The following is a 17441-nucleotide window of genomic DNA, read 5'->3' as shown; positions in this document are numbered from 1 at the left end:
TATATTCTAGATCCATTAAACACATCACACATTTCAAGCCTTTTAATGTTTTGATCTTGATGATTACAGCGACAAGTCCAGTGTTGAATTAACGCCCACAGAGTTGATTTCAACCTTTTTTCAGGGTTTATATAGCTCCACACTTTCTAGAGTCAAATTAACACTTCTGAAATAGTTAAACATTTAACACTGATACTCACAAGGCAACTATGTGAAACATATGCCTGCATGCTGGGACAGTGCGGTTAAGAAATAAAAAAAACAGAGAAACATTAGCTTCAACCTCAAAATGTAAACATAAAAAAAGCATATTTTCAGTTGCTACAAGCTTTAAAAGTGCCTTATTTATTTTCATTCATGACATTTAAATTATTTTAAGGGTTAGCTAACTGCACGAAGCAGCTTGCTTACATCACTGTGACTGTGGCCATTTAGTTCATGGCAACACATACCAAGCTTTACTTTCACTTTCACAGTTTCACTTTCATTGTGACAAGCATTTTGTGGGTTGGTGCACAGAGACAGTATATAAGCAGCAACAGCACACACTCAGAACTCACTCTTCACTTCAACTGCACCTTCTTCTCTATTCTTTTCAGCTTGAACATTGCTGACAATTACTACAACCTGAAAATGTCTACAGGTAAGTCATGACAATGAATCCATGACTTAAAGTTCAATAATTTTGCGGCAGTTAATCAAATCTTTATGCTTATTTTTTACATCTGAAATGTTAGAATACATTTAAGATTTTTCAGTTGCAAAAAAATGTTTCTTTGGCATTTGATGACTGATAAAACAAAACAAAAAACTTGTGACATGAGTCTGGTTCTGTTTCTGCTTCTTACCTGAGAGAGGCATTGTCTAGAGAAGGGAGGGACGATGCTGAAGGGGAAACATAAGAGACTACATTGACAGATTAAGTTTTTTCTTGCCACTGTAACTTTGCTAAATGTTGCTTAGTGCTCATGATGGATTAATGTTGGGTCTTTGTAGAAAATATACCAAAGAGTAAGGTATTTTACCTCCTGTTTTGTAACATAACAAAGAGTAAGGTCTCGATTGATTTTTCAGTTTTATATCAGTTAAATAAGTTAGTCTTGAAAATGTGTTTGAAATTTCCTTATGTGTTGTGTGTGGACAGCTGATGTACATTAAAGTTCATCCTCACTCTTTCACACAGGATACAGCAGAACAAATAACCAGGAGCTGAGAATGGTGATGGTGGGGAAGACCGGCATTGGAAAGAGTGCCACTGGAAACAACATCCTGGGACGAAAATGCTTTGAGTCCAAGTTCAGTTCAAAGTCGATGACTGAGGACTGTTCTAAGGGCAAAGCTACAGTAGATGGACAAAAGGTTGCTGTTATTGACACCCCGGGCCTCTTTGACACCAGGTTTGGCATGGACAAGACAACTGCAGATTTAAGCCAGTGCATCTCTTATGCTGCTCCTGGACCCCATGTGTTCCTGGTGGTCATCGGACTGGGCAGATTCACTGCAGAAGAGAAGCAGACAGTGCAAAGGATTCAAGAAATCTTTGGCCAGGCAGCAGACAGATACAGCATGGTTCTCTTTACTAGGGGGGATCAACTTGACGAAGACCAAACCATTGAGGACTTCTTAAATGAGGACCAAGACCTGCTGGAGCTCGTGGACAGATGTAACGGCCAGTACCATGTCTTCAATAATAAAAAAAAAGATCCCTCTCAGGTCACTGAGCTGCTCCAGAAGATCAGAAGTATTGTCCAGAAGAACGGAGGAAGCCACTACACCAACGAGATGTTCCAAGAGGCTGAGAGGGCAATCGAGGAGGAGAAACAACGCATCCTGAAAGAGAAAGAAGAGCAAATACGCAAAGAAAGAGAAGAACTTGAGAGGGAAGTACAGCAAAAGTATGAAAAGCAGATGAAGAAGATCAGTGATGAACTCCAGGCTGAGAGAGAGAGAGAGAAACAGGAGAGGATGAGGGAGAAGCAGGAGATGACCGAGGAGAGAAAGAGGGAGAAGGAGGAGAGAGAAGCAGAGAGAAAGAGAGAGAGAGAGGAAAAAGAAAGACAGCTGAGTGAATTAAAGGAAAAGTTTGACAGTGATCTGAAAGACCAGATGCAAAATCTGCAGAACCAGCATGAATCTGCGGCCAGAGACGAAGCAGAGCATTCTAATCCGTTATATTTTCTGGTAAAAGCTGGCCAAAGTATTGTTAATGGTGTGAGAGAATTTGGAAAGGCATTGAAAAGCTTGTTTGGGTGAGCGGTCCCACTTTCATGTGGTTGAGAACAACATGCCCACAGTTATCTTATCTGCTTGAAGGATGAAATGATTTGTATTTTCCAACTATACCACATTATTGTATGTTTTTATTAGAGGTTCAAATGATATCAATTCATTACAAACATTACGTTTGACTTAATTATTTTTATTGTCTTTGAACAATGGTGCTTTATTCTCTGCTTTACTGTTATCCATCATATGATAAAAATGTTCTCACTGTCATCTGATGACCTTTCGGCTTTTCTTCAGATATGTTGACCTCTGCCAATGTTTGTATGAAAAGCCTGTTTAATCTAATGACTGTGATCGTTCCAAGCTTCAAAAAATCAAGAAATAAAGATGTGAAAATCTGACTTAATCTTTTTCTGAGTTATATTTAAATCAGGGATGTAATTGGTAAATAAGGAATATATACCCTCCACCCACACTGCACAACAGAAGTACAAAAAAGTCGTAGTAAATACTGACGTTTCTCAAGGGGTTTTGCATCTCATAAAGATGGCAAAGTTATAATAATGTTTTAGACAAAGTGCAAAGAAGGTGACAACAGTGAAATGTTGTCAATGTGTTGAATTAACACATTGAAGGAGTTCACATACAATTGTTCTGTAATTATAAACAATAAATTACCGTATTTTGGGTGCAGTCTAAAATAGTGACTTACGGTCAACAATATATTCAGTTGTTGATATAAAAATATTCTTATTAAATTACCATATTTCTTATTCCCAATGGTCTTTTTTGCATTTACAGGCTGTGCTGCCCTCTTGTGGTAAAATTAAATTATAACAAACAATGTTCCATAAAACTTTAATTATAACATGATCCCAATAAACACCAGGCCCCTTTTACTAGCTGTGTGCGGTTGCATGTTTTATTCAGTCAAAAAGCAGATGCATGGAGTGCTGCATGGGTGTTGAAAAAAGTTTGGATAGTTTGTCCTTCTGGTGCTCTTCAGTGAGGGCATCCAACTTAGAAGCTTTTGAAGAAGTTTGAGGCACTGAGAGAGTTAAGCATAAAAAGCCTTTAATTCATCAGGGCAATAGATTCATAAAAAAATGCCAACAACTTTCAGCCATATAGGCCTTCATCAGGGCAGATACAAAATGGCCGCCAAGCTACTTCCTGTAAAGGTTTAGAGCAAGTCACATGATCAGAAGTAGCCACATAGTTTAGTAAAAAGGTTACACATTTGAACAAAGAAAGTTAAACATCAAAATGTATACATGATACCAAGGCAGATGACAATTTCAATATTTAAAAGTGACTAAATATACAAGCAAATGACTCAAAATTGCTAAAAAAACAAGCTTAGTATATGATAACTAGCTGAAATTTCTGAAGAGCTACAGCTGCCATGATGAACCTCTTTAGAATGTAAGGACCTTGGATATTGTCGATTTTCTGTACTAATGGCATGTTTGTCTTCAGCCAATCTTGCCGTCAGTTTACCAGAATGAACATGAATGAACATTTCTGGCTTTCCACTATCACCCAGCCATGTCTCAGTGTTGTCTAAAGGTCTTACGTTTGCAAAGAAGAGTTAAAGATTGAATCAGCAGAAAAGATACAAACAACACTTTACTTTCCCGTCGAGTTTGAGTCCTCCTGTGAAGCCAGAACTCAAACTGGACTTTGAATATAAATTCACACCATGAATATCTTAACTTAACCAGTCTTTGCCTTACCGCGTCCAAACATTTTATAAAAACTGTAGTTTGTCAAGTGGCTGCTCGAGGCTGACTAAAAACTAATCCCCTTACAGGCCCAATATTACATGGCTCAACTTTACAGCAGAGCAGAGGTGTAAAGAGTACTAATATATTCTACTCAAGTAAAAGTACTGTTACTTTGCTAAAATTTTACTTAAGTACAAGTAAAAGTACCAGTTTATAAAAGTACTCAAGTGAAAGTAAAAAGTAACTCCTTTAAAATGTACTTTAAGTAGACGTTACTTTGTTACTTTTTGTAACAAAGCATGTCTTGTGTGTCCTGAAAAAGGGACGAGAGGATATTAATCTCAAAGTTTTTTTTAATTAAAGGCAAATCTTAGCAAAGATTGATCTTTTCAGATAAACATATTCTTTTCTACCCCATTGACAAAAACAAAATATAGCCTACATAATGATGGAGAAATAATAAGGATTATATGTTCAAGTAATCGTTAACCGTTTTATGAAGGGAAATGATTAAACTATTTTAAAAAATACTAAAAGGGTCTTTGTCTCAATCATATACAGTGTAAAGAGTATTGTTTTTGGTTTTATTATTCTGAGGCTGGTTAGTTTCAAAGACAGCCTCAAAGGCTGATTTAGCTGCAACTAAACCTGAGTCCATTTATTGTTTTAAAATGAGCCTGTATGAGCTTATAGCCTATTAGATGTTTTAGTCATTGTTTGTTTACCTATTAGCTACTGAAGCTTCTAACTGAATCTGTTTGGTTTGAAGTATTTATTTTCAGTTTAAGTTGCAGCAGCTTATAACACCCAACTTTCTCAAACGTCTACTTCAAAATAAAAGCACATCACAGAGCTGTCAATAAGGGACTTTTACTGTCAAAGCGATTCCGGAACTAAATGTGTTTATTGCTCGGAGCTTTCACGGAGCTGCAGCATCTAAAAAAAATGAATATTGTGGAAAAGTCCTTTTTTGCCCTCTGTAATTTAATTTGAAAAATAAACTTTCATTTAGGCTATTCCAGATTCATTACACAAACACATTACACGTTTCAAGCACTGTTTTGATCTTGATGATTACGGCCTACATAATGAGGCCAATTTTAAAAAGCATTTAGCCTACAAATTTCGACCTTCTGAAAAGCACGTTTATTTATGCACTCAATTCTTGGTTGGGATCCTTTTACACAAATTACTGCATCAATGCACAGTGACAGGAAGGAATTCAGCCTGAGGCCCTGCTGAGTTGTTATGGGAGCCCAGGTTGCTGAACTAGTCTGTATTGTTTGGTCTGCTGTCTCTTGTTATGTCAACATTGACAAAATATATTTTGCCCCCAGGTCATTTAGGTCAGGCACCTAATTGTTTTCTGATTTTCCAAGTTGTTGTTTCAACTTGAGCAGGTGTTCATTTGCATTTTACAATTCGGATAATCGTTTTTCTGATGTGTCCGACACATGTCCGACATCACTTGAATGCAACAAAGACCACCCGAGCAGCACTTGAATGAAGCCGCATTTCCACAGACTTTAAATTTTTGCACATAGATGTGCCTAAACATGCACATGGAAAATAAACTAAAGAGCATATAAAACCAGAAAAAGCATAATATAATCCCTTTAATACTCTCATATGTCTGCATCACTCAGAATACTTCACCTTACTTAAAGGGATTCTTCACCCATTTGCATTAAGCATTGTATCAGTAGTAAACTGGTAGTATTTTTGAATGATCATGCATCCAGCCCTCATTTCCCCCTAGGACTGGAAAGTTCTGTATTTCTACGTCTGAAAAGGAGCTTCCAGTGACGCAAATATTGTCATATTTCGTCACTGGAAGCTGTTGCGGTTAGCGGTGTGAAACTACAACGCTAGTTCCTCATATTTTCGACCACTGAAGCTACAGACCTATCACAGATCAGTGGATGGGAACTCATTCCCAGAATTGAAACTTAACGTCCGCCATATTGCTTGGAAGCTATGATAACAGGCTCTATGGAGAAAGCTGAAAATGGTGAAAAAATATAAATATAGTGGCGAAATGGCTGCTGCCGACAGGCCGTTCTCGTGTTTTGGTTGCAGCGGCCGCCGCTAGCGCTGGCTGCCAAGGTTGGCTGCCAGGGCCGTCGCTGGCTGACAGGGCCACCGCTAGCCTTCAGGGCCGCTAGCCTTCAGGGCCGCTAGCGCTGGCCGCCGCGACACAAGACCGGCCTGTTGGCAGCAACCATCTCGCGGCTATATTGTTATATTGCTGGCCGCCGCCGGCCGCTGCCAGCTCAGCAGCAGAGACATAAGGCCTGCCTGTCGGCAGCAGTGAGGACGAGGAGCCGGGGCTGGCTCGAGCTGGGGTGGACTGATAGTGTCGGTGCTCTCACTGTTTGCCTATGGACACAGACATAGAGTCTGTTTTCTGCCAGGAATTTCCAAGATCAATTCTGGAAGAAATTTCTAAATCAGTTGAGGAAATGGCCTTATGTGTTGAAGTAAATATGTCTCTAATTTTTTTTATTACTATAGTTCTACTGCTATAATGTATATTTTGGAGAAACTGTAACGATCAAATTTCCCTCTGGAATAATTAAAGTATTTCTGATTGTGATTCTGAAATCGAGGACCTTAGTGGGAGTGGCCTGCGGTGCTGTGCATTCTGGGATTTGGTGTCTTTCATCTGTATGAGCCAAAAATAAAATTTCTGCCTTTTCTCGGCCAAGAAGGCACAAACTTCAAAGTGTAGTTCACATTTCTACTACATATATGACCCAATGTCAATACAGATTCATGTTTCAACGGGTTAAGTATCCCTTTAAGTAAGTTGAGTTTACACACATTATCGCAAAAATATGTAGGCTACATAAAAGAGATTAAGCAATAGTTGAAAAACAAGTGAAGGCAAAACAACTATGCCTTCCCACTAGGCTGCATGTTAATGAAAATTAAATGTATACAGTTCAGCTTATCAAAGAAATTAGCTATGTACAAAAGAGCATGGAGACTCTCCCATTTCCTCTGAAAAATTACTTCACTAAGGTTCTGTCAGCATATCAAATGATGTTCACTCTGACATCTACTCAGAGTTGGCAAAATGGCAAAGCTTTAATTTAAAGTCAACAGCATTGACAGAAATCAGAAACGCGTCAAATAATCTTGAATCTTAATCTGTTTGATCATCATTCATATAACAAAGATCGAAACCAGTCATTGTCAAGAAAAGTGAGCTTCCATGTTCTCAGTTTGTTAAAAGCTTGAAGTGACGACATAATCTGCCTCTAGCTGCTTCTGTCATCCATTCAGGTTCATCAAATATTATGTTTGTTTCTTATTATCTCTCAGCAGCCAGCTCCTCACAACAGTTCTAGATGAATGTAAACGACTACAGAGCATTTGAGCTAAAGAAGATAGAAAGTTGAGTTCAATTAGCTGTTCTCTACATTTCACAGAAAACTGTGCCGTATCTTTCAGGTCAAGGGGATCCTCCTTAGTCAACCCTATTAGCCTAATACTCCCAATTATGAAACAAAACAATTCAACCCACAACCAGAAATTAAGCCTGCATGCCACCTGGTGTGACAAACTGTGCTATAAAGGAAACATTTGACCTGGTTTGAAAGCTGCAGCTGAGGATTATAGATTGGACTACAGATGTTGAATTCACATCAGTTAAAAAGATCACAACGTCAACTACTAACATACATATTTATAACCAGCAATGAAGGAGGGGCAGTGTAGTGTACATCCATGAAGATTATTTTTCTTTGCCCTGAGCAGAGGTCAACAGATGTAATAATATATGTTTTTTCCCCTTTCTTAATATGGACCAAAATAGTAACATTGTCCTGTAAAGTTAATTTCACTTCTTTATATTCCAGTTGTATACATTTGTTTTAATGTGATTACCTTATCTATTCTGTTCTGATTTTTATTGACAACCTTCTCAGTAGGATGGCTACGCAGAGGTACATTCAGGACTTCTCTGTGCTGTGTTTCTGTGAAACGTGGCTCGGAGACAGGACTCAAGACCCACGGGGGAGGGACAGCGATTCTTGTCAAAAAGTCCTGGAGCACCAACAACACGGTAATATCGCAGTTATGTACTGAAGACGTGGAGTTTATTACCGTAAAGTGCAGACCATTTAACTACCTAAAGAACTGCAGTGCATTATACTGAGTACAATGTATATCCCCCCCTCTGCTAACGAGGATAACGCACTCAAAGTACTGCACGACATGATCTCTAGACATGAGAACTCATACCCAGATGCTGCTTTTATTATCTCAGAGGGATTTTAGGGCGCCATTCCTACGCTGGCCGGCACGGCCCGCGGTCATACTTGCCAGGACTAACCGTGCTTAAGCACAATTATCTCTTGTAAATAACGTCGTAATACAACACATGCACACTTTATGTTATTATGAAGCATGCTCAGTTTACAAACAGGCGGACGAGAGAGAGAGAGAAAGAGACGTGCAGTCGAGTCCGCATCTGCACATCAGAGAAAAACACAGAGAGCATGACAACTACTTTACTGACTTTACAGCGTATTTTAAGCCATTTTAATCAGACACAGCCATAAATAAATAAAAAAATAAATACATTGGAGACATTGGAGAACAACACAGAGAACATGACAGCTACTTTGTGGCTTATATTGTGTCATTTTAGTCAGATACAGACATGAAACTCTGGATTTCTCCAGAATGAAGGCTGTCAGCATTGTGTACCCGCGTGCTTGTGCTCGTCCATGAAATGTACCGTGCCGAATCACACCTCTCCGAAGTGTACCGTGCCTGAGCACAATACGGAGCGGTCACACTGGTCAAACAAACTGGACTTTAGGGTTGAAGCGTGCTTGGGCACGGTACGGATGGCCAGTGTGACCGCTCCCTCAATCACTGTAACCTCCGGAAAAGTATCCCCAAACTCCACCAATTCATTAACTTCCCCACCAGGGGTAACAACACATTGGATCACTGCTACAGTAACATCACAAATGCTTATGCTGCTGTCCCCAAACCTCACTTTGGAAAGTCTGACCACCTAGCAGTCTTGCTACAGCCTACTTACACCACAAAGCTAAAAGCAAACCCAGTCACAGTCAGAACTGTGAAGATGTGGACTGACAGTGCACTGGCAGAACTGCAGGGCTGCTTAGAGGCCACAGACATGAATATTTTTAAGGAAGCCACAACAAACATTGATGAGTACACGGACACTGTAAGCAGCTATATAGACTTGTGCACCTCCGTTTGTATTCCCTCCCGGACCATTCGTGTGTTTCCTAATCAAAAGCCCTGGTCCAATGCAGATATACGCATGAAGATCAGGAGCCGGTCTGCAGCTTTCAAGTCAGGGGACACCGTGGAGTACAAGCATGCTCGGTACGAGCTACAAAAGTCCATCAGAGCTGCCAAAAGAACATACTCCCAAAAGCTTGAAAGCTGCTACATGAACAACAACACGAGGAGTGTGGCAGGGAATACAGTCCATCTCCAACTACAGAAGTAACACAAACAGAGTCGAAGTTTGTGACTCCACCCTACCAGACACACTGAACAGTTTCTATGGCAGATTTGACAGACAGAACAGCGACACCCCTACAAAGTCCCCCCATAACCCCGAGGAGACTGCACTACAAGTAACACACACACAGGTCCTTCGGGCTCTGAAGGTGAACCCCCACAAGGCTGCAGGCCCTGATGGAGTGGCACCAAGAGTCCTAAAAGCCTGTGCTGAACAATTGGCAGAGGTGTACACAGACATCTTCAACACCTCTCTCATGCAGGAAACCGTCACATGCACCCAGGCCTACAGAGGATTCGTTGAAAGCATCCTCACCAGTGGAATCACTGTGTGGTTCGGAAACACCACACTGTCTGAGAGGAAATCGCTTCAACGGGTCATAAAGACTGCAGAGAGAATCACTGGCTCCAACCTCCCCTCCGGACACACTGTACACACAGCGCTGCAGGGGAAAAGCACAGAGCATCCTCAGGGACAAACAGCACCCAGCTCATGCTCTGTTCAGGTGGAAGAACTTGGGCTATAACCTGCGACTTCACAGGCCAGAGAACATCTCCACCCACAAGGCCCGCTACCACAACAGCTTTTTCCCTGCTGCTGTGAGACTTGTAGCACAGGACATTAAGCTTGGAAGGAAGTACTTCACCCCTCACAGACTAAATGAACAGTTGACCACCTCACAGTGCAATACAAGTGTGCAATATAACCTTAAAAACAAAAAACAGTGCAATAATATAATGTGAAAAATATGTGTGCAATAACTTCAGGTGCAATAAGAGATGTAGAAAGTTAGAGACAAGAAAACATATTTATATTTTCATCTTATTGTACAGTGTTCCCCTTTGTTATTTTTTTTGTATTATATATTTGCTTTAATACAGTGTATAGCTTTATTTTTTTATTTTTTGTACTTTTCTACTCTTTATTTTTTCTTATAATGCTATTCTATTTTATATATAATTTAAACTTTTTTGTAGAAGCTGAGGAGAAACACACAAGAATTCCAATGTACCTCTACTGCCCTGTACCTGTGCAAATGGAAATAAACATCTATTCCATTATATTATATTCTAATATAATCTTATCAGATAATCAGCTTTGATCATTCTTCTTAGGAACAGTAACTATTCAGAAAAGCAAGCTTCAGTGATCTATTGTTTATTCTAAAACCTTATAGTGAACAGATGATTTGCCTCTTTCTGCTTTTATTTATGAGTTTAAAGTTGGCATTTATAACATTTGTAAGAGAGGAATATGTCTCAAAAGTCAATGTGACCAGTTGTAATCTTAGTAATAAACCGTGACATGTTAAAAAAGTAAAATAATTGAGTCGAAAGATGTAGAGGTCTGAAAGGTTTCAAAGACAAATTCTTAAGAACTGATTGAAACCATAATTTAGTCAAGTAATTATACAAATCAGTTACACACTAAAAATGGTCCAAATGCCTGTAATGAGAGTAATCTATTATTTGTTCTTTATTTATTAAAACTGAAATAGAGTTGATATTTTGTACACATTTTTAAGGTATTGTGTTGACTTTAGTGATCAGTAAAGAGAGTCTAATATTTGTAAGTGAGTTAGAGAAGAGAGTTTAATAGATTTGATTATGTCTGAGTAAGAGTTTGTATGTCTATAAAACATGTCTATAACCTCCTGTTATGTTGGTCTGTAACAGGTTCTGTGTTGATTTGATCCTTGATTTTCAGGGTGTAACACAGGGCCATGTATTGTCTATACTGCTGAGTAGGGCTCAGCCTTCCCCCTCTGCTGGTCAGCCTCACGCGCTCCAATCTTAGCCAAATCGTGTGCGAGCAACAGCACATTTCATTTGCATCAAGGCCATATATATTGAGCGACCTGAAAGCTATCATAACATTCGTGTCGAAATATATTCAACAATGCCTGATGTAACAAAACCCGCGCCCAAGAAAGGGTCGAAGAAAGCCGTCGTTAAATCCACCACCAAAACCGGCAAGAAACGGAGAAAGTCTAGGAAGGAGAGCTATGCCATCTACGTGTATAAAGTCCTGAAGCAGGTTCATCCCGACACCGGGATCTCCTCTAAGGCCATGGGCATCATGAACTCCTTCGTGAGTGACATCTTTGAGCGTATCGCCGGGGAGGCTTCCCGTCTGGCTCATTACAACAAGCGCTCCACCATCACCTCCAGGGAGATCCAGACCGCTGTCCGCCTGCTGCTGCCCGGAGAGCTGGCTAAGCACGCCGTGTCTGAGGGCACCAAGGCCGTCACTAAGTACACCAGCTCCAAGTAAACCTGCTGATTTATCAGCCAAAAAAACGGTCCTTTTAAGGGCCACACACCTTGCATCAAAAGTGCTCATTTCCTGTTAACTTACGTTACGTTGTAGTAGTGTAAAATTCACCACTTGACCAAATTATGATTTATTATTTATGGTTGTATACAACTATGAACTTACTTCACTCCAATACTATATTTAAAAAAAAAAAAAAATACTCAAAGCCTAGTACTCTTGATAGTGGGTAATGATTTAAATTTACAAATTCTAATAGTGATTCAAACATAATCGTGATAAAACAAAACTTGCCTACATCTATACAGTTTGTCCAGTCTGTCAGAGAAGGCATTAAATAGTTTACACAGCCTAACTTATTTGCTTTTGTTTATATATTCTATCTAAATAAGACTGATGCCAATGTTATTTGTGTTTCTTAAACCACTTCAATTGAACATCTCCCATTATCATCATCTTGGGTTTTTTTGTCATGTATGCCTACATACTTTCTAAATATGAACCTTTTATTTAAAGGCTAAAATTATAAGAAAGGGATAATAAAAACACCATTCCTACCACCTGAAGAACACCAAATTTGTTACACATTGGACCAGTCCTTTTGGGTGTGTAGATAGATTTTATTGTCTGTCCCAACAGAGACAGAAATTCTCCTTTGACAAAACTTGAACAATAAACAGAAAGTGCAGTACATTAAAAGAGGACTTTAGAAAACAGTTTCTTAAAAGGGGGGTCCATCTGATTTTGTTCAGAATGGTTATTGCAGAGCAAATGTATAGTTTTTGTCCTCCTGAGGTAACATCATGTTTTTAAAAACAGTCACTAAATCATGTGCTGATTAATAACATTGTTGGATCTGGTTTGCCAAATCATTGTGTTTGACATTGCCAGTCAGGAAAATGTTCTTGTCAGTGAATGATTCAGAGAAAACTACAAGTATTATTATTGATAATAATTGTTAATCTGTGAAATAAATAAATCCACATAACTACAGCTCACAGGAAGTCTGTTCACAGAGACTAACCAGGGAGCGCCACAAAGGCACTCAGGTATTAATTTATCCCATCTATATATATATATATATATATATAAATCATTTAATACATTATAGATGTCTTCGGTTGCTGAACTTTTGTTTAAATATTTCAGTTTTAAAATCACCAAATATTAATCAATAAAGAAGTTTTTGTTCTGGCTGTTTTATTTCCACCCATCCATGATGCACTAATAAGATTTTTAATTAAGGCAATTCTAATTAATAGTGAATAAAGGTGTACCCAGATCTCTATAATACACATACCCGTTGAGAGCTTTCAGAGAACAAAAACAAATAATAATAATTAATTAAGGTAAAAATACAATTAACATTTAAGTAAAAAAATAAAAAAATAAATAAAAGGTATGGATGAACTCTTATGTTTGAAGTGGGTGGCTCTTAAAAGAGCCGTTTTAGTGGGGTCGCTGATTGACAGCTCACTTCTTCTTGGGTGCTGCCTTCTTGGCTTTGGGTTTGGCGACCCTCTTAGCGGGGGCCTTCTTGGCTGCGGGGGCTTTCTTGGCTGCGGGGGCCTTTTTCACTGTCTTCTTGGGGCTCTTGGCGGCTTTCTTCGGGCTCTTGGCTGATTTCTTGACAGCTGCGGGTTTCGTGACCTTCTTCGGGGACTTCTTGGCGGATGCTGGCTTCTTAGCTGCCGATGCCTTGGGCTTCTTGGCCGCCGCAGGTTTCTTAGCTGCGGGCTTCTTGACTGCTTTAGGAGCGGCTTTCTTGGCTGCCGGTTTCTTTGTCTTCTTCTCCTCGGCCTTCTTGTTCATCTTGAACGAGCCGGAGGCTCCGATCCCCTTGACCTGGGTCAGAATCTCCTTAGCCACCAGGCTCTTGATGGCGACTTTGACGCGGCTGTTGTTCTTCTCCACATCGTAGCCTCCGTTAGCCAGGAGCTTCTTGATGGCGGCCACGGACACGCCGCTCCGCTCCTTGGATGCGGACACATATTTCACGATGAGCTCGCCGACGCTAGGGCCGGTCTTCTTCGGCTTGGGAGCCTTCTTCTTTGCCACTTTGGCCGGGGCTGGTGCTACTTCTGCCATAGTTTTCTCGGAGTGTCTCTCTCACAGGAAGTGGATCAACTATTGGGAGTCCCTGCTCTCGAGGCTGCTCTTAAACCCACCATGAGAACCGTAGAGACTCAACCCACTCCGCGTCTCTCTGTGCCGTGTTAAAATCGGTCAACTTGTGTTTTCTGTCGGTGATAAAAAGAGTCCTAACTAAATGTAGGAGCCGTGCTGAAGGCTGAAAGTGAAGGAGCTCATAGGGGACTTGTGTCTCTTCATATTGAAGTCATGTTGAGCTCTGCTGCTCGATCATTTTTCTTTGTGGAGCCTCCAAACCTCACACATTCACCGTCCCGACCAGCTCTGCTCGGCGGCTTTTCACGCTCATTTCTCTCCTAAAATCATTAAAATCACATCAGAGCTCCATGAAAAGTCGTTTTCCTGCAGCTGCGGATGTTTGTTCAGAGACTCAGAGTGAAAACAAACATCTGTTGAAGATCACTTCATGATAAAATCACGTTTTTCTGATGGCAGCAAACACACTGATGATGGCTGAGGTCTGGGCTGCAGTTTGGTCAGACTGCTCACTGACACCGTGAACATTTCAGCTGATTTTCATAATAAATCCATAAAATAAAACAGTTATATGCAGGGAGAAACCGACTTAATTTGATTCTTAAACATACTGAATAATCTCAGCTGTAGAGAGCAAATAGTTTATAGGCTACAATTTGTATCTTAAGTGAGTACCGAGGTACGGCTAGGCTACGGCTTTATTAAATGATTTCATTACTTTTTAGAAACATATTAGAATAAACAAATTCAGGATTAAAACTCCCCGATGGGGCTCCACAAAATATCTTAAATGATCATTATTGAACAAAATATAACATTTTTTTAAATTAAAAGCACATTGTTTTAGTGTTAAACATTTTTCACAGCATTTTTATGTTTGAAAATAAATATATTTTTATTTATTTGTTCAACCAAAATCTCAGTGAATGAAGCAAACTTTGCCCAAGAACTAAATAAATGATTCCAGTAAAAAAAAGAAAAGAAAAAAAACAACCTTATGCAACAACCAAATTGCAAATGAAATGGTAGCAATGATGTGAATGTGCTGAACATGTTCAGGAATATATTGCCAGGATTTGCTATGGCCAAATAATTGCAAAAATGAATAGTTATAACAAATACCCTGTTACCAGCCAATCCGCACTGGCCAAAAAAGACTTATACCTCCAGAAACATAAAAAAACATCTCCAGTCCATTTTATATGGAAGTATTTCTGCCTGATGAAGGTCTAGTACCGAAACGTTGCCAATAAATGTTTGTTTGCAAGACAGTGTGCAGGAGTTTATCTTCAAGTTTTTAATGGACACATTGCTCTCCTATGCACCTGTCTTGTGATATGCAAAGGTTTATTTTTCCATTTTATATGGTTTAAGTATTATCTTGTAATTATTTGCACATATTCACCCATTTGTGGTATGAAAAAAGTCATTTGAAGTTGTTTTTTTAAATAAATACACATTAAACATTAAACGATAACATGTCATCCATGGAAAATAAATGGAAAAGTAACTTGTAAATTGTGTTTATCTAAAAACCAGTAAATGTTTGTTTTTATGACCCTGCTCATCTCCGTGAAAGACAAACATTGATATAACATTTGTTTGGAGTTATTTGAATATTCTATCATTTGAAATGGACTCATTGTGGCTGACAGACATTTATAATTATTTGTTTGTTTTGTGGCAAAAGAAGATTAAAGCATGTTTCAGATGACACATCATATATTCCCTTGGAATATATACCAGGATTTTCAAGTAAAAAATTGGTTGAAACCAAGCATCATCCTCCGGTGAAGAAAAATTAAGCCTATGCAGATGTGTAAAATCCTGCAGTTTGTTGAGGAGACCCATAAAAGCCTGTTTTTACAGCAGAAACAAGTTTACAGCCTGGTACCAAAAAACTAGGTTTCCTCATGGGCACACACTGTACTGTACGTAGGTGCAATTTCGTCATAAGGATTAAAACCCGCCCCAGCTCCAGCTCTAAGTCTGTTGTTAAGTTGACTGAAGGTTAGGCTGACACTGGATTTCCAGCATGGCGGCTGCTGCCGTTGAGCCTCCAGAGCCCCCTGCAGTAACAGATGGCTGACGTCACTCAGGCTTCGTCCATTAATATTTACACAATATCAACAATTTTTCAACAAGCTAATGTAGAGTAGCAACATCAACTGTTAACAAATTACTATATGTCATTTTAACCTTGAAAGAATGAGGGCAATTCAGAGTGTAGGCAGAGTGTGGCTAACGTTAGCAGTGCTAGCACAACCAGCTTGGTCCTCCCTGCAGGTTAACATCACACGGCCGTGCTACATGTGATTAAACATTTATCTGGTCTATATGCCAGTTCAATCTGCAACAACACACAAATCACTCGGTTCAAATCAATCAATCTTTATTCGTATGGCGTCAAATGTTATCTCAAGACACAAGCACAAGTCTTCTGTCATGCTGAAATGCATCCCTCTGTTTTTCACTCACAAAGACTATCACTTGTAATTTAATGCACAATTATGACTAAAACAGGTTAAAAAAAAAAATGAGCTGGAAGCGTTTGTCTTTGTAGAGTCTGTAGAGTTTAAGGGTGGATGCATTTCCCAGCATTTTGCATCCAGCTGATTTCCAGCTTTAGAGATCATCACTTTTAAGTAGAAATGTTTTAAAATGAACTTGTGGTTGGAAGAATATTCTGGCTGCCCAGACTTTGTCAGTTATTCATACTTAATGGTTTTCAGTCAGGAGGACTATCATTTTTAGATTTTTGACACTGCATATTGACAGTTGTTTTCAAATGAAAGGGACAAACATGTCAGGCCTTCATCCACATTTTCATTACATCACCCATAACTAAACTTACAGCTGCATAATGAACTTAACAGCACTGTGGACTTTTGATACAGAGGAAAGGAGCTGGTTTTGAATTTCCCTAAATTTGCCTGATGGTTTCACTGATATTGTTTATTTAGAGTGTCACATCAATCCTCAGAGCACCATGGAGAGGACGTTCCTGTGTGTCCTGTGTTTCTCAGGTCAGTAAATTTCCCTCTGTTGATTTCTGACTGCGTGTTATTTTTTTAATTGATCACAAGTGTTGTACTTGTGATCAATTTAAAAAAATATACATATACTTTGTTAGTAGTACCACGAAAACTTAAGCAGTTTGGCAGACGATTGTCCAGACCCCTAACAGGGGGCAGTCATCGAAACAAGTAGGCTAAATGAGAATAAGATTTCAAATGACATTGTGATAGCTTTTCTTTTTGTGATATATTTTCAGAGTGAGCTGATGCGAGAACGCAGCAAGATATAATCAGGAGAATTCACCTTGAGTGGGTGAAGGGGCTAGTGACGCTTAATTGTTCCCTGCACTCGGTGCATGGTGAAAGACTGCATGCATGAGACTGTTACGATTTCAGAGCATGTAAACAAACTGATTTTTTTTTCTGTTCTCCATTTTTGTTCTTCTCCACTCTTTTGTTGATATTGTGATTCTGTCAAACTACACATAGCATTGTTATAAAGGCAAAATATTCACCTTACAGCATTGTCTAGTGGACTCTGTTTCTTTGTGTGCC

General features: G+C 39.3%; 3 protein-coding genes across 3 annotated transcripts; 2 read left to right on the top strand and 1 right to left on the bottom strand.

Moving 5' to 3' along the window:
- Window positions 1-564: 564 nt before the first annotated feature.
- On the top strand, window positions 565-2627 carry LOC109986875 (GTPase IMAP family member 4-like). Its single transcript, XM_020637734.3, has 2 exons — window positions 565-643; window positions 1184-2627. Exons 1-2 carry the CDS (start codon window positions 634-636, stop codon window positions 2251-2253), a joined length of 1080 nt encoding a protein of 359 aa, XP_020493390.2. The 5' UTR covers window positions 565-633; the 3' UTR covers window positions 2254-2627.
- An 8734-nt stretch (window positions 2628-11361) lies between these two features.
- On the top strand, window positions 11362-12011 carry LOC109986892 (histone H2B-like). The gene has a single exon (XM_020637750.3). It carries the CDS (start codon window positions 11368-11370, stop codon window positions 11740-11742), a length of 375 nt encoding a protein of 124 aa, XP_020493406.1. The 5' UTR covers window positions 11362-11367; the 3' UTR covers window positions 11743-12011.
- Window positions 12012-12324: 313 nt separating this feature from the next.
- Window positions 12325-13946, bottom strand: LOC109986880 (histone H1-like). Its single transcript, XM_020637739.3, has one exon. The coding sequence runs from the start codon at window positions 13828-13830 to the stop codon at window positions 13216-13218; it is 615 nt and encodes a 204-aa protein (XP_020493395.2). The 5' UTR covers window positions 13831-13946; the 3' UTR covers window positions 12325-13215.
- Between the last annotated feature and the right edge of the window lie 3495 nt (window positions 13947-17441).

The sequence above is a fragment of the Labrus bergylta genome, chromosome 1, assembly GCF_963930695.1.
Source record: "Labrus bergylta chromosome 1, fLabBer1.1, whole genome shotgun sequence".
Classification (NCBI taxonomy): Eukaryota; Metazoa; Chordata; class Actinopteri; order Labriformes; family Labridae; genus Labrus; species Labrus bergylta.
The sequence above is the reverse complement of the archived record's forward strand: the minus strand, read 5'-3'. Positions and strand labels throughout refer to the sequence as shown.